The 16835-nt window shown below is 40.8% G+C and overlaps 1 protein-coding gene across 2 annotated transcripts in view; it reads left to right on the top strand.

Moving 5' to 3' along the window:
- The window catches only part of LOC123961806 (inactive serine protease PAMR1-like), a 45692-nt gene that overhangs the window by 5057 nt on the left and 23800 nt on the right, over nucleotides 1–16835 (top strand). Inside the window, exon 2 of one of the 2 annotated variants that reach the window (XM_046037520.1) lies at nucleotides 1462–1799. Coding sequence is in view for 1 of the 2 variants with exons in the window: in XM_046037519.1 (XP_045893475.1) it covers nucleotides 15599–15752 (154 nt within the window). In the remaining variant the exon portion in view is untranslated. Of the gene's footprint in view, nucleotides 1–1461; nucleotides 1800–15598; nucleotides 15753–16835 lie in introns of those variants that run through there. The other variant, XM_046037519.1, reaches the window with a different exon arrangement.

Genomic DNA, 16835 nt, shown 5'->3' with positions numbered 1-16835 from the left:
GTCATTATTTCTTTTAAAACCCAGGTACAGAGCAAAAAACAAAAAAATTGGTGTTACTGTCCAGCTGCTTCAGATCTTGCAACAATATGGCTGTTTGTCACACAACACAAAATAGTTTCTGTGGCTGAAAGAACTTTGACAGAAACTGTTAAGACAAGGTCCGCTTACTTTTTTTTATTTTTTACAGAGGCTTTTTACAGAGCTTTCAACCATATTTCACCATCTTCAGCAGCAGATGGAGTTTGCTCAGTATCTAATAGTTCACGCACCTGTTTTGTATTCTTAAAGACCGCCATTATTAAAATTCCTGCTGCTAAGTATTTGATCATTTTCCTACAAACACCGGGGGCACAATAAAGTCAACTCCTGCTTATTTCCTCCTTGTTTCTGGGCTTTTGTTTAACCAAATGTAACATGCGTGCACACAAATTTCTTTCTATGCATCTCCATCATTAAATTATTCCTCATTAGCATCCCTCCACACTGTTTAACATTCGATTCATGTTTCACACTCTGTATCTTGAACCTTAGTTTCCTAATCAAATTAATTGGGTCATTTTTATAGCAACATGCCAGCATGCTAAATTGCCTGGGTTGAAAAGGCAGCCGTAGACAAGAATACTCAATTACACTCAGTAAACTAGAGGGCCACTAATGTGGGCTTTTAACGCCTGGAGCGCTGAAACTGTTATCTTCATGCTGATATTCATGTTATTTTATAGCTTGAAGACAGACATTCTGAACTACACAAAACCCATCTACACTAGTATATCTTTTAATATCTAACAAAATGCAGGAATAGACAGGAAACGACTTCTCGTAGGTGAAATAACTCTGATGTGATCATATTGCACATGTAGCGTTCACTTCTGCTTCGCCAAATTGCATGTGTTTTGTTTTGTTATGTTTTTTGCCATGAGCCGAATAAGTTGTTCACTTCCCTACATGTTTAATTCAATGCAGATTGACAGCGGTGGCAGTGCAGAGGGAACGAAAAATCCTCAAGTTGTAGAGAAGCATTAGGAAAAGCATAGCAAGTCCTACATGCTCAAGAAATGGGATACTAAATACATCTAAAATACATTAAAGTATAGACAGATATAGAATGGATACTTTTGAGTATTTCAAGTTTGAATTAAATTTGTGCTGTACATCAGTATGGCATCTCTCTGCTTGTTCAGTGGTCCTGAAACCGTGCTTCACCTTGGTCTAACTCCCTTCACATTCACTTTAAAGCTGAGTAAAAGCAAGGCTTCCAAGGTCTAGACGTAGGAAATGTAGAAGGCTTAAGTGCATTGCTGGAATTCTGTCTGATGTGTGTTGCTTTTTAGGAGTGTGGATCAACAGTATTCTCAGGCTCAGTCTGTGGCAGCCCAGCTCGGGGTGTCCGTTTGCCTGAGCACAAGTGCGGGCATGTTCTCATATCAAACCTATCTCTTTCTTGCCATGTGTTATCTGCAGGTCAGTAAACCCACCCCCCATTGCTGCCGCATTCCTCCCTCTGCTCTCCTCGTAAATCCTGCATCAGTCCCAGGAGGGCCCTCTCCCCAGCAGTCATGGCTGTCTGTGGTCAAGCGCTGCAGTGACACAAGAGAGCCCAGGCCGTCTGTCATCCTTTCCGCAGCCACAACAGTACACCCATCACCGGCCATCTGACCACGCCACAGCTGTGCCATGGTCTCTGGTTCTCTGTGTCTGCCTGTGCAGAGGAACAGAGGGAGGCAAAGGAGACATAAAGGGATGAGGGACAGAGCAGGAGAAAGTGCAGTGGGCTTCTGTCACTTACCTCGCAGTCTAAGGTTAGTTCACGCTGAGCAATAACTCAGAGGTCCCTTGACATTTTGAAGCACTCTGCTTCCTGGACTGAATAATTAATGTGCAGGGCTTCCATTAGCGTTGAAAGCTACGATTATTTCACAGGGCCCGACAATTACTCATGCTCGGGGATTCAGGGACAGGGCGGGGCAGATCCATGGGGATGAATTCATTGTCTCCTGGTTTATATGATAAAGATATCTGCGTGAGTGTGCAAGACTGTGTGTTGTTTGAACATGTGTGTGTGCTTGACTGGGTTTATTCAATGTAACAAGACAAATGTATGGTGATTTGATTTAGTATTCTAGTGGTGAGTACCTATGCGCACTGAACTGTCAATACCTGCCTTGAATCCAGGAACTGGGATATTGCCATCTGTTCAAGAAGCCCAGCATGAGCTTTTTTTTTCTCAGAACGCTACAATTTGGCTGCGGTAAACTTACAGTTGAGGATGTACCATTAACATAAATACTCCAGAGACAGATAAGACATTTCTTTTAAGTACCGGTGACGGAGACACGATTGTCAGCACTTATTTCAGCACTTATCTGAGGTAACACTTTATAGTAAAGAATAGTGCATAAATTGCATAAAATGGACCTTACAGTCAGCACACTACTTCCTTGGCTTCTTTAAGCAGGCAGGGCGTTGCTGGTGTTGAATTTGAGAGGTTGCGGAGTTTAATTCTCAATCACTGTGTTTCTAGGAGGATGTAGTTTTTTAAAAGCAACAGCAGTCTCCCTCATGGCTTTATCAAGACAGAAACCCAGGTTTTCAGAGACAGCGAGCAGAAACGAGCAGCATATGCAGAATCAAACCGAGGCTGTTGCTACATTGAGAGATCCGCTGCACCGCTGGGACCTGAGCATGGCACACAGCCACCAAACTGCTGCTTTTTTTTTCTCTCCACCATTCACTGCGGCTTCATTAGCCTGCCTTTGCCAGTTTCCTGATACGCAGGCTCAAGGTTTTTTGCACTGACTGGTAGTTGCTATTTGCCAATGAACTGAGTTATTGTTCATGATTGCTGAATTACTGAATTACTCTCTTAGCCATGGAGGGAAAGCAGGAGGCTTGCCTTATTGATGTACAGTACTGCTTATCTCCATCTGGTTTCCATGCAGCTGCAATTAAACAGGGGAGGGGGTGTTTGAACCAGCAGTGGGCCATTGAAATTCACTGCTACACAAGGGGGATCCTCTTACAAGAGTGAAATGGGGAGGGGAGAAAGGAGATGTACTGTCGAGCCACTCGATTAGAGAATCAGTGTTCAATCTCCTGGATTACACCCCCTGACCTGCCACGCCAAATCCCCTATTAAATAAATCAAGAATTGAATTCTTTTTACTTTCCCTTCTGCTAACTGGCTTATTGACTCAAGTGTGCTCAGTGCTTTGTGGCGAGGCTTGACTTCAAATTGGCTAAAGGGAGAGCTTAACAACATCTGATCATTATTAGGAAAGTCATGACATTCGAAGCCTTGGTGTATTATTATTTGTTTTTGTTCACCGTGCGCCGTCTGATATGGTTTGGCCCCAGCTCTTGTGGAGGGTCATATGGTCAGTTAAGATTAGATATGGTAGTTGAATGTCCTCCTAACGTTTCAGCGAAACATTTAGCAGCTTCAGATTTAATGGGTGAACAGCGTGAAGTGCTCGCTCTCATCATATCACATTGGAATTAATCTTCTCCGTGTGTGAGGGAGGAGTGCTGTGGTTTACATGCATCTTCTTTCTCAACTCCTCCCCGCCCTCTCCAGATTTCAAACCAGTTTAAGCAACCACTAACTAACATTTAGCCTTTTCAGCATATGGTAATAGTGTACTCAGAATAGGGGGAATTCTTTCACATTCGTTTGAACAAATATAGAGATGTGCATATCCAGATAAGACGTTCTTTCTTCTTCATGTGCACCATGCTCAGCTTTAGTACAGCATTGTTAACTACCAATTGCCTTGGGGGCATTTTGCTTTGTGGATCATAAAGCTAGTTTTAAGAGTAAAGTCCTCATTTCATAAGTCTAACTTAACAGTCTAAATTCACATTAAAAGGAATGTGCTGCTCCGTATTAACATTTATTTGCCATATGAAGCATAAGCACTTGCTAGTTGGCGAGAAACTGTAATGCCAGTGTTCTTCTTTGTCCTTTCATTTTGTTCTGACACTTTAAACCCTTAAATGCTGTTTAGATGTAAGCTGGACATTGGTTTAGCATGGAGCAGCTCACAGTTTGACAGCTCCGGCAGTGGTAATTATCAGTTGTTACAGATCTGTTGATGCTGAAATATCCTACAATAGGTAGGCATACCCATATATAGTACCTTGGTTAGATTTTAATTCCATCTTAACATGAAAACATTGTGCACCTTGCAGCATCTGTTATTTCAACCCTGAGATTTTTCTTCCAGCACTCCAACACTAATAGAGCCATACAGATTGCGCAGACCACTTTCAAGGGCATTTGTCCAGTATTCTATGATATGCAAATCTGCAAGCACATCCACACAATGTATATTGTCTGGATATATTTCCAAAACTACTATAAATACAGTATGTCAAAATATGGTTGTGCCTCAGCATCTCAGCTGACAATTGACCTATCTCGCAATGTTAACGCAAGTGAAAAATGTATACGCCCTGTGATTCGGAACCGCTCGCAAATGTTGTGGGTTCTTCCTTGGCACATATTATACCCTTCCACCAAGTTTCATGAAAACTGGGCAAGTAGTCTTTCCGTTATCCTGCTGAAAGACAACAAACACCACCGAAAACCCAACCTCCTTACTGGAGGTAATACTGGTGTTGGAGGGTTAATGGAAGGTAAAAGGCTAGAATCCCGGACACACTAATGACCCCTTGGCTTTCTGACATTTTCCTACCCATGAGGTTGGAAGTGTTGACAGGATCCTGGTGGGGGAAGGGTAAATAAACAAGCCACATGGATAGAAAACTCCAGGCAACCTCTACAAGAAAAACAAAAATACGGAAGACCTAACTAACACTCTCACTCAAAATTAGCAGGCACTATAGACTCTTTGAGTTATCTGAATCTTGTTAAATATGAAAATAGTGAAACTTGATTCAAAGAATTGACTAGTTTTGTGGAACGTTTTGTATTCTTGGCAAAGTGTGTCTAAATAGGGAATAATCCCTCTACATCCTGCTTGTCTTTCTGAGCCTAAAACAGTAGAAGTATATAAGATTAGCTTTTCCATCATTTAAAATCCCAGAGAGGAGGTTAAACACTCTATTTGATAGTGGCTTTATTTCTCTGGAAGTCTGCTATAGTGAGTGGAGTGGGGGCTTGATCATTTATGGCTGTGGCCTTGTGGAATGAGCCTTTTCCATAGGCCTGATTGTTGAGTGTATTTTACTTGCCTATGCTTCACTGGTGCCTGGAATCTCTAATGTGGTAGAGATAGACACTCACCACTGATAGATTTGTGTCCCTCGGGACAGGTTTGTATCACTGTTGGCTGTCAGCGCATACATTATGCCATTTAAGCAAGAATGATCACTGCTATTATCAACAAAGCGGGCCCAATTGAATAATTTAACGTAGTGGCAGTGGCTCATTGCTGATAAAAGAAGGGAGTGGGGAAATGATCAAACAGCCAGCCCTACCCAGCTGTGGGAATATAAATAATACAATGAGATCAGATTGATTGGCTATGGTACCCTGTTCCAGTCCAGTGCCTACTACTTACATTCCTTTTCCACTGAGATTCTCGCTGTGGACATCTTGATTTCACTTTGCTGCTTGCAATGGCAAATCAATATGTTCCATAAAAGATGGAAGTGGGAACCATGGGATGTACTTCATGTGAAATCCTAGAAAGTGAAGCGCAGCGGTACAGGGTTCTTTTTATTTCCTTTTTCATTTTGGTATGCACAGATTTCTGTGAGCTGCCTGCAGAAGTTCCAAGAAAAAATACACATCATCTCTTCCACGTCAGGCCTGTTTATAAGTCTTCAAAGGCTACTTTAGATTCATCTCATGTCTCCCTTGAAAGCTATTTCATGGATTTGTAGGCTCTGACTCCCTCTAGAGGTAGTAGGGATTAAGAACAGAGGATTATAAACCGCATGCCTCTTCCCATAAACACTCCCACTCACCTAAAATACACACTTTTGAGTTCCTAGCTTACACAAGTTTTCACATTTTGTGATTCAGTTTGCATGGTTGCAACAACAGACATTCATACCATCTGTAATGGTCACACTTAGAGAGTCTTTGTAGCAAATGTGCCCATTTACTGTCAGAACACTGGACTCACTGATGACAGGGCAAGATACATCTAAAGTCTCACCAGTCACACCACAGTCAGTGCTACATAGTGTGGTGTGTTCTGTCTTCTGCTGCCTGCGTTGTAGGGGGTTACACATCAGTATGAGTAATGCATGATGTAAGAGTTCTGTAAGGATAAATTTCTTAGACACAGAAACACATCCTCAGCTATCAGGAGGATTTATCAGTTACTTGAGATCATGGTGCTATTTCTGGCGAATGTCTCAAGTGTCTTGGAATAACATGTTTAGATCTAAGATCAGATTTTTTTTTTGTTGTTAAAGTTTATGGTTATGTTGATACTTGATAATTGATCCTCTCTTTGACATTCTACTAATTTAGTCCAGGCCTTTCAACATGATGGCTTTTACTCTGGAAGGTTCAGAATGAGAGCCATGACTCTTTGGAGAAGATCAAAGGGTTTTTGAAATTAACGTTAACTTTGACAAAATTGTGAAATGCCAACGAAAATTACAAATGAGGAGCCAATAACGTTGATAGTGAGAGTGAGTTTTAATTTTTCAGAAATTGTTAACAATTTAAAAGAGCTTCCACCCTCTCTGTTCCTGTGTAGTTTAATTTTCTGGTGAGTTTTTATTTATTTATTTATTGCTCACTTGTACTATCTATGTCAGTCTCTCTCTCTCTTAGACACACACAGCCGCTCTTCTTCCCTAATTTAAATTCTATTACAAATCCAGACACTGTATATGCGCCTATGTGAGAACAGGGACACTTTTATATCTCACTGGCTGCTCTATGCTAATCTAAATATGGTCTTTTCCTACTATTCACACTACTGTTGTGTAAAATGTCTTGTCACACAATTTCTCTTTGGAGAAATTGTCACTGCTGTGTCACTGCTGTGACATATGCATGGCTATATGTGTTTGCTGTGTGGTCAGGACCTTTGCCTGCTTTGGCCACAAGAGGCTGCTGTACACATCTGCACAAATCTTGTTGAACTTTGGCTTAAAGAAAACACTGTACTTTATGTAGTCTCCTGGGCCAGACAGAGTGCTGAAAAGGCAGAAAGGAAGCAAGAGGTAAGAAAAGGAAAGACTATAAGCTACAACGGGAACTAACTGTGAATGAGTCTATTTGCACACATTGTACTGTATATTATTATACATTGTTATTATATGTTTGCCAACTTAATTTGTCAGCCCCTTGAACACAACATTATTGAGCCAATGTGCTTCACATACTGTGTGAAACAAAAATAAAATGCATTAATTTTAAATTCATGACACAGCCATACACGCAGTGAAGATAGGACAGAAATAGTCAAAAGCCAAAGAGTAAAAGTGTTTCATGTATCGATGGATTTACATAATCTAATAGAAATAGGATGGTACGTTGTTTTATAATTAGGGGTCAGCTACTGCACAGCTGAAAAAGTGATGTATATGGACTTTTTTCGCAAGCTTTCATCATCTTCCTACCCTAGCCCCTAAAGTCCCGAAAGGTGATCTTTTTTATCTTGTGCACACAAGCTTATTAACTTGTTCACACAAGATAAAAACGATCACCATACTATAACTAGGGACTCTGTATTTTTCAGTGTGTGAATGACTGTAATTATCTGATCATGGTCACATGGACCCAGCTAATGCAAATGAAACCAACACATAACTTTATACAGTATGTTAGACTTACACCAGTTTATTTGAGTTTCTCATAACAATGGTTTTGCAGGACATGAGCTTATCTCGAAGTTTATGGAAGTATTTAATTTGCACTGGTCATTAACAACTTTTTTGCAAGCAATAGCAGGGTTTTAGTTTCAATAGTCATATCATTTGGGATTTTAATTCCATACTGACAACATAGTTCCATTCATTAATACGCAGACCATGCTATTTATATAGTACACATGATCTCAATATTTAATTTCACTAAGGCATGCTACATGATCAGTCTTAAAAATTTGGCATGGCAGAAAAGGATACCACCCTGGATGTACCGGTATTATGATGGCTGCGGAGCAACGAACCCTCCCATAAAACTAAATCCAAAATGAGTGTGACTATACATACACACAACAGATGAAGTATCAGAAGGGTGGAACTCCATGTCCACACCCTACATCATGACAACCTGCACAATGAGCGTGATCTCTCCCATGTTTGTTTTCCATGTTAAGCCTCATTAAGGGGCTCTGTCCTATAAAACTGTAAATTCCTCCTGGCAAGTGTTCCTCACACAAAATGACACTTATGTCACTGAGAACACGCTGAGATCACTGGCTCCTGTCTGGGGACTCCTCAAGAGCTATAACCAATAGAAACGAATAACAAAACACAGAGTAAGCTGAGAGATGAGAAACTGCTCTCAAAGCAATGCAGTTGGAGAGGAGTAGGAGACTTGGAGCTCTGAGGTGATGTGCTGTAAAATGTTGGGTTTCTGTTAATGGGCTTTGGGTGGCTGTTTTCCCCTTTAAAGCAACTTAGTGGTTACATTTCTGGTCTCTCACACGGACCTAACTTTTGCTATATCTTTCTGACCAAATTATTTCCATGACAATGGCACAGCCTTGGTGCTCCACTGCATGCAGTGACAGGAAGGGAATAAAAGATGACCAAAACAAATGCCTTGTTGCCATGGTACACCAAAACAAACTCTGCAGCGTGAGACAACTGTCTGGTTCATTGCCTGCATGGCTATTCTTTAGTACCAATGACATGATATGGGTCACACAGTGATAAACACGAATCAAGGGAAGGAAATGCAATTGTCTACTAAACAAAAGCAGTTGGAACTCAGAGCAGAAGGAAAACCTCCTCCTTCCCCCTGAATATCATACTTTCCCTCTCTGTCTCCTTCCACATCCTTCTGAGGTTTCCATTATAAGAGTGACATCTTTTTTTATCCCATCATTGTTCCGTCTTCTAAGTAAGGAGCTCGGTCTGCAATTACTCATGGAGCTTCCAGTGCTACTGTTACCGGCTCCAGTCATTCTTCCCTCTTCAATAATTTGATTTTCAGAGTTTTGTAGCTACGCTCATAAGACCCTGTTTTAGACCTCACGCGTGGAGTCTATAAACTTGGATGGGCTATACAAGATTTTGTTATGTTGAGAGCCATTTGGATGATGGCGTGAGACTATCCCACTCACAGTACTGACAGAGAAAGTCTCCAATTTTTTTTTAGAGGGGAGAGCCCTTGTTTTGTTGGACAATGTTATCTTATATTAATAAGTATCTATGTTCTCTGAGTTCAAGCTCTTAAATCTTGAATAAACAGTTTAAGGTCAAAGGGATATGTATAATAATGTTTTCTGAAGTTTGCAAATACTGGCTGGTTTTACATTTGGCTGTGCATGGATTTGCACGAAAAGTCTGCGGATATTTCACATATGGTGTAATTTGGAGGAAAATTTTCCTATTAAAATAAGTGATTTCTTATTAAATCCATTTTTTTCTTTTAAGGATCAGCTATTCAGAGAAAAAGCCCACATTTCACTTCAAAGTGCCTGATTACAGGTTGTTTGAAAGGTATACATTAAACTCAAACTGTGACTACAAACTGTGAATTAGAGACTGTACAGCATGTTCCTAGAGGTACATATGGAACAGTTAATGCTGCATGTTGGATATTACATGGGTGCAGAGCTCACCAGGTCACGCATGCCTGTGTGTATGCTCAGATATGTGCGCCGTATTTCTAGCATCCTATCAATAGACGCCCTTGAGGGTGCTATAATAATCTTTACTTTAATGTGGTTCCCTGCTGTTGCAACCTCCTTCACAAGGACCCCTTGCTGTGGAATTAACAGGGTGTAATGGTATGTGATATCCAAGTATTTGCTATTTTCCAGCCAGGGCAGCCATTGCCGCATAGCTCTGTTTGGTGGAGACTCAGGAGGACATATTTTGAGCTTCATACAAAGTAATGTGTAAATGCATTTGACCTGACTTATAGATTGAGTTAAATCAAAGCCAGGCAAAGATAATTTCTGACTGCATGCATGTCTTAAAAACAAAGCTTGGGTTTATGTGAGCCAAAACCATGTTAGATGTTTCTGGCTAGATTACTTGAGGGAAAATGCATTTCAAGCTCTGAGAATGCTTTGAAGTATCTGGAACTGGATGGGCAGTAATGTGAAATGTAATTCTTGAGGCACTGCTCATATTGTGTCAGTTAATATCATGTCATTATCATCATCTATCTGACCTGTCTTTTTTCCCTCCTCCTTTTTAACTGCATGTGTGTAATGAAGGATAAGGACGGACAGAGCCCTGCTCCTCTTTAGGGACAGATGATTATACATAAACACAGTGGCTATGCAGAGAGAGAAGGTAACCTTAAAAGAGTTCATAAAAAAACAAGCTGTCTTTATAAGTGGAGTGTTCTCTTTAGAGTGCAGCACATAAATGAGAGCATATTTGGCATCCAGTTTGACGCTGTCCTGCACTATTAAGTTACTGAACTGCACCTCGTCATGGCACTGTGCTCCTGCCAACAGTTGTCCCCGGCTTTGCTAAAAAGCTGGTGCAGGCATCTGTCTTACCTGTGAAGTAGACGGCCTACTTTCCATCCACCGCACGTAATGGAGACAGCGGGTCCTGCTATGATGGAATGAGACCATTAACTGTTGGGTGGGTGGGGGTGGGGGGGTATGTAACCATAGAAATGGGATGAATGCGATTCCGTCATTAGATCCCTTCATATTAAAACAACACGGCTCCATGGACCGACACCTTCATTTTGTCAGACCCTGTGAGAACTCTGGGACCTCAAACGCAACACAAACAAGTTAAAGCTATTAATAATAACTTGATCAGACATCATCATTATGGGACTGCACTTACATGTACAAATAGCCTCTGAAAAAACTTCTGTTACAAATGTGTAGTCAACAGTGGATATCATTAAGTGTAATGGCTTCTAGGTAATTTCCTTAGTGTAATGAGATTTTACTGTGCACTGTGGGCAGGGGTCCCATTCTCTTTGACCAGCCACAGTCCCTGCCAACTGAGAAATTTCTATAATGCAGCCTAGGATGAGCTGTTGATCTGTGGGTCATGAGAAAATGGCTCTACTACAGTAACAATGAATGAAGGTAGCGGCGGGGCTCTGTTTGTCTGGTGATCAAAATGATGGTCTCCTACAGTCAAGTGAGCAAAACAGATACTAATGACAACATGATAGAACTACACATCAGGGTATTATTGAGTTTTATGATGAACCTGTTATGTGGCATCCATCATCAGACAATTATTTTGTTGATATCCAGTGTAAACCATGCATCTCCAATTTTGTTCATTTTGAATTATTCAGAAAAACTGAATGTGTTATGGTGGAGCAAGAACAAGGTTGAGCACAAACCCCCCCAGCATGTGATCCTGCAAATGAGTTCACTAGGATGCTATGAGCTTCAAAAGAATTTAAACAATAACAATATGCATTTTCTAACCTTGTATCTTAACCCCCCTTTGATTTTTTCAACAATGCTTGATGTTTTTTTAACTGACGTCCCTGTGAGATCAGTGTCGAATAACATAACTGTGGGACTTCTGATATGCACAAAATTAACTTCCTCATTATCTTCTTTACTGTAAAATTGTAATGAATTAATATTAAAATGATCTGTCTGTGACAGAATTGCATTGGTCAGCATATTGCACTTTTGGTGTGAAAGCCCTGTAAGTACTCCTTCTGGATAAAGGAAATTCTCCTACTTCTTAAGCTAAATAGGCCATTTATAAACTGATTGCTAACTGTATTATCTGGAAGGGAGGGAAAAGCATTGCCAGAAAGCTGTTTTTTCTTTGCTCATGAAAAATTGACATTTTAGAGATACATGTATTTTTTTTACAGGACAGTTATGTTTATGTACTGGAAGTTGTATTTGCCCCCAGTACTCATAGTTATTGTAAACTCTGAATGTAGGAAAACTAATACATCTGAAGAAAATCCTACAAAAACTAAAAGATATCTGGTCTAATATTATCTTACTTACATCTGTATATTAAAATGAGTGACAGTTCTTTGATGGCTGATCATTAAGTAACACATATATAGTGTTGTGTGTACAAAGTCAACAGTTTTTAGACTAAAATCTTATATACTATATATTTAAACCAAATAGTGAGACTGTGTGTCCGTGTACATTGAAAATATATTGCACACTTTTTCTGTGTGTGTGATGATACAGTCTGTATTTTTCTAAGAGAGTAGGCTACAGCTGTCTCTGAAAATATTAAGCCAGTGCCACATTAACCTGAAAGCCTTGGGTTTCATATAATAAACCATTAGGCATCTGGACAAACAGTAGAGAGGTGGTGAAAGGAGGATAGAAAGCACAGCGGACAATGTTTCCATTTCCCCCTCTCTTCCTTGATTTCCCTTATTTTCTTCTCTCTCCATCTGTAACCCTGTGTCTTGATTTCTCTTTTTTTTCAGTCTCTCTTGACCTCAGTCTGTTTTTCAGTTTCCCTACCATGCACATACACAGACTGGAGCACTGCTCATGTGTTCCATCTATGGTCTAAATCCTGCTGTTTTAGGAAACCACCAGGGATATTTGATTCTCGTGCTCTGAGTCGTTTGATCTGTATTCCCTGTTAGCTCTTGCATGCAGCTTGGAGTCCCAGTAGGCAAAGAACAACAAAAGAATTAATTCCAGTGCTGTATCCAGTCAAAATAAAACACACCCAGGAGATCATACCAAATAACAACCCTTGTAAAAAACAAATCTTGAGCAACTGTGTTTTCACTGGCTGGTTATTAAGTCTTAAAGTCTGAAAGCAGGTTTGCAAACAAGGATGAAAATGAATCTAAATTAATTTCCTCCACCATTAATTTGCAGAATAACATTAACCACATTTTGTATAAGAAAATGAATTATGTAATTTCATGCTATTGGTATGTTCATATACAGTACATATGAATATATATTCAATGTCCACATTATTAGGTAAACATTGCTAGTACCGGGTTTGAACCCCATTTGCCTTCAGAACTGCCTTAATTCTTTGTGGCATACTTTCAACAAGGTGTTGGAAACATTCCTCAGAGACTTATTATAGAGGTCTATATTGACATGATATCATCACACAGTTGCTGCAGATTTGTCGGCTGCACATCCATGATACTACTCTCCCGTTCCACCACATGCTAAAGGTGCTCTGTTGGATTGAGATCTGTTGACTGTGGAGGCCACTGGAATACAGTGAACTCATTATCATATTCAAGAAACTTCAGAAAAAGTTTGAGATGATTTGAGCTTTGTGACGTGCATGATCCTGCTGGAAGTAGCTATCAGACGATGGGTACACTGTCGTCATAAAGGGATGGACATGGTCAGCAACAATACTCAGGTAGGATGTCTTGTTGAAACAATGCTCAATTGGTACTAAAGGACCCAAAGAGTGCCAAGAAACTATCCTCCAAAACATTACACCACTGCCACCAGCCTGAACCTCTAATACAAGGCAGGATGGATCCACGCTTTCGTGTTGTTTATGCCAAATTCTAACCCTACCATCTGAATGTCGCAGCTGAAATCGAGACTTATCAGACCAGCCGACGTTTTTCCAATCTTCTATTGTCCAATTTTGGTGAGCCTGTGTGAATTGTAGTCTCAGTTTCCTGTTCTTAGCTGACAGGAGTGGCACCCGGTGTGGTCTTCTGCAGCTGTAGTCCATCTGCTTCAATTTTCACCGTGTTGTGCGTTCGGAGATGGTATTCTGCACACACTGGTTGTAACGAGTGGTTATTTGAGTTGACTGTTGCCTATCTGTCATCTCAAAACAGTGTGCCCATTCTCCTCTGACCTCTGACATCAACAAGGCATTTTCGTCCACACAACTGCCGCTCACTGGATATTTTCTCTTTTTCGGACCATTCTCTGTAAACCCTAGAGATGGTTGTACGTGAAAATCCCAGTAGATCAGCAGTTTTTGAAATACTCAGACCAGCCCGTCTGGCACCAACAACCATGCCATGTTCGAAGTCACTTAATTCCCCTTTCTTCCCCATTCTGATGCTCAGTTTGACCTTCAGCAAGCTGTCTTGACCAAGTCTACATGCCTAAATACATGAAGTTTCTGCCATGTGATTGATTAATTAGCTATTTGTGTTAACAAGAAATTGAACAGGTGTACCTAATAAAGTGGCCAGTGAGTGCATAATATCAAACTGATAAAAGTTATTAGAACTGGCTCATCAGAAAAACATAGTCTTTAGATGATACCGTATTTGTGTATAGCGTTGTACATTTGCTATAGGAATAGTTTGACATTTTGGGAAAGACACTTTCTGGACGGGAATTATATGGAAAGATTCCAGTGTCACGTCTAAATGTTAAATATGTTAGCTTAGCATAAAGATAGACAACACGGGGAAACAGTTAGCCTGGCTCTTTCCAAAGGTAACAAAATCCCATGTCAAGCCAAAAATTTACAAATTGTTGTTTGTTTTTGCCCTTTGGTTTTAGTGTGGATTAAACAAAAGACATAATATAACACATTCATAATTTCCCTTTAAAGGTGTGGACAGGTGAATTTGTGAACTTTGGACAGAGCTGGGCTAGATGTACAGCTTTTATGCTAAACTAAGCTAAAGTTTGCTGGCTGTAGCTTACAGACACAGAATGGTATCAATCTTCTCATCTAACTCTGCAAGAAAGCAAATAAGCATATTTAGCAAAATGTCAATATTAAACTATACCAAGCTGTTCCTTTAATCTTAAAATAATGACTGACTGGATGCTGTTGTTTAACACACACTGCTTTCTGAGACTACACACGGCTGTTGTTTTCAAGCTTGCCAAGGTGTGAGCTTGAATAACACTGACTTCAAGATTTTTTAGACATGAACACATAAGCAGTGAAGCAGATATAAATTCTATCACCACATCATTGGTCTTGACCCCTCATGCTTCCCCTCATTGTGTATTTGTGTGTGTGTGTGTGTGTGTGTGTGTGTGTGTGTGTGTGTGGACTTTTTTTACTATATTTTTGGGGGCCAAAAACTGGGATTCCACTCTACTTGTGGGGACCAAAATCCTGGACCCCAAAAGTTTAAAGTGCTGTTTGAGAGTCAAGACTTGGTTTTAGGATTAGGGGTAGAATTGGGTTAAGGTTAGGCATGTAGTTGTGAGTTGTTTGGGGCTAGGGAATGCATTATGTCAGTGAGATGTCCCCAGGGGGATAGTACAAACGTGTGTGTGTGTGTGTGTGTGTGTGTGTGTGTGTGTGAGAGACACCATAATGAGTTAAGCATAAAACGTTGGAGCCTGCATTCATTCAAAAGCAGTGACGTCGTCCACTGAGTTGAGCGAGGGGAGTTTTTGGGAGACCACTGCAAGTGGAACTCCTTTGCGAGGCTGGGCTGTAACCTGAAGCCAAAGAAGTGAGAAAGAGAGAGCAACTGAGAGAGACAGAGAGAGAGAGGGAGAAATGGAGGGAGGGGGAGGGAAGGACAGAAGGGCCGAGGGAAGGTGATGTCAGCTGAGTTCAGAAAGTAAACAGAGTTCCAGACTGCAGCATGCTGTCTGCGAGACGGGGACTACAGCTGGGGCAAACCCAGGGGGGCACCCACACAATCCCCTGGACCAATACCTTTATCTCTGGTAGGGAGGGCTGGTTCCTCCTCATCTCCCTCTTCATCTTCTTACCCCAAGGGACGGCCTGGCCATATGGTAAGAGATGGGCAAAGACTCACTGCTCTTCTTTCTTTCACTCTCCATGTCTATGTTTGGCTCTTGGTTTATGTTCTTTGTTCTCAAAAAGCCGGCATCAGTGCTCTCTCCATCCCCTCTTCCCTTTCTATCCTTAAAGAGCACACCGGCGCACAGAAAGGCTTGTAAAAGGAGACCCACAGAGAGACAGTAATGTAAAATGCAGCTATTTTTTTTTTTTTTTTTTACAGAAGCAGCAAAGAAAAACAGCACTGACAAGTTTGTGCAATCTTCTTCTTTACAACTCCTGCTCTGAAATACAGAGTGGGGGATTGTCCTGTATGGGTTGTTTACTGTCCCATTAAGAAGGGCTCTGTGATGTTCATTCACCTTCTACTTGCTGCAGTGGTTCTTTGAGTGAAATAAAAGTAAGATTGTTTTTCTGCTCTTAAATAAAAGAAGCAACAGTTGGATGTGGCCCCACATTCCTTAAGGTACAGTGAGGCGGTTGGAGTCCTAATAGGGCTGTTGAAACTTGGCACTCATACCCCTTTTTGTGTAAGAGCTTCTTCTTTAAATGCTAAAGTGTGTTATGGCTGAGTTCTCCCTGAGATTGAGATCGTCTGTGCCTCTTTACCCTGGCTGACCAATTGAACTGCTGCAGGAAGACATGAGTCACGTTTGAGTCAATCACGCTGGCTGTGGTAATGTGTATACCATACACCGTCTCCAAGGCTCCTAACTAAACCTCTGCCCTCTGTTTGATTCCCCTTTGCACGGTTACTACGCAGTAAAATAATACCTTAAATTAGTAATGTTGGTAAATGTGGCAAAAGGCTGGGCAGAGCACAGCTGTGTGATTAAGAGAGTTCCCTCTGGCAGATTTACCTACTCATGTTGTTGTCAGCTGAGTCATTGTCAACATGGGATGTTTCATAATCGTGTATTATCAGCTGATGATAGATGTTTTCTATTGAGTAACCTAAAATAGTTTCTTTTCTTTTTTTTTTTAAGCAGAGCAGATGTGTTTACATGCAAATCCTGACTTTGTGGACATGTCTGTTTATGTGTGTGCCTGTGTTAATGTGAATTTGTGCATGTTTT

The sequence above is a fragment of the Micropterus dolomieu genome, linkage group LG22 (assembly GCF_021292245.1).
Source record: "Micropterus dolomieu isolate WLL.071019.BEF.003 ecotype Adirondacks linkage group LG22, ASM2129224v1, whole genome shotgun sequence".
NCBI lineage: Eukaryota > Metazoa > Chordata > Actinopteri > Centrarchiformes > Centrarchidae > Micropterus > Micropterus dolomieu.
This window is presented reverse-complemented; position numbering and strand designations above follow the sequence as displayed.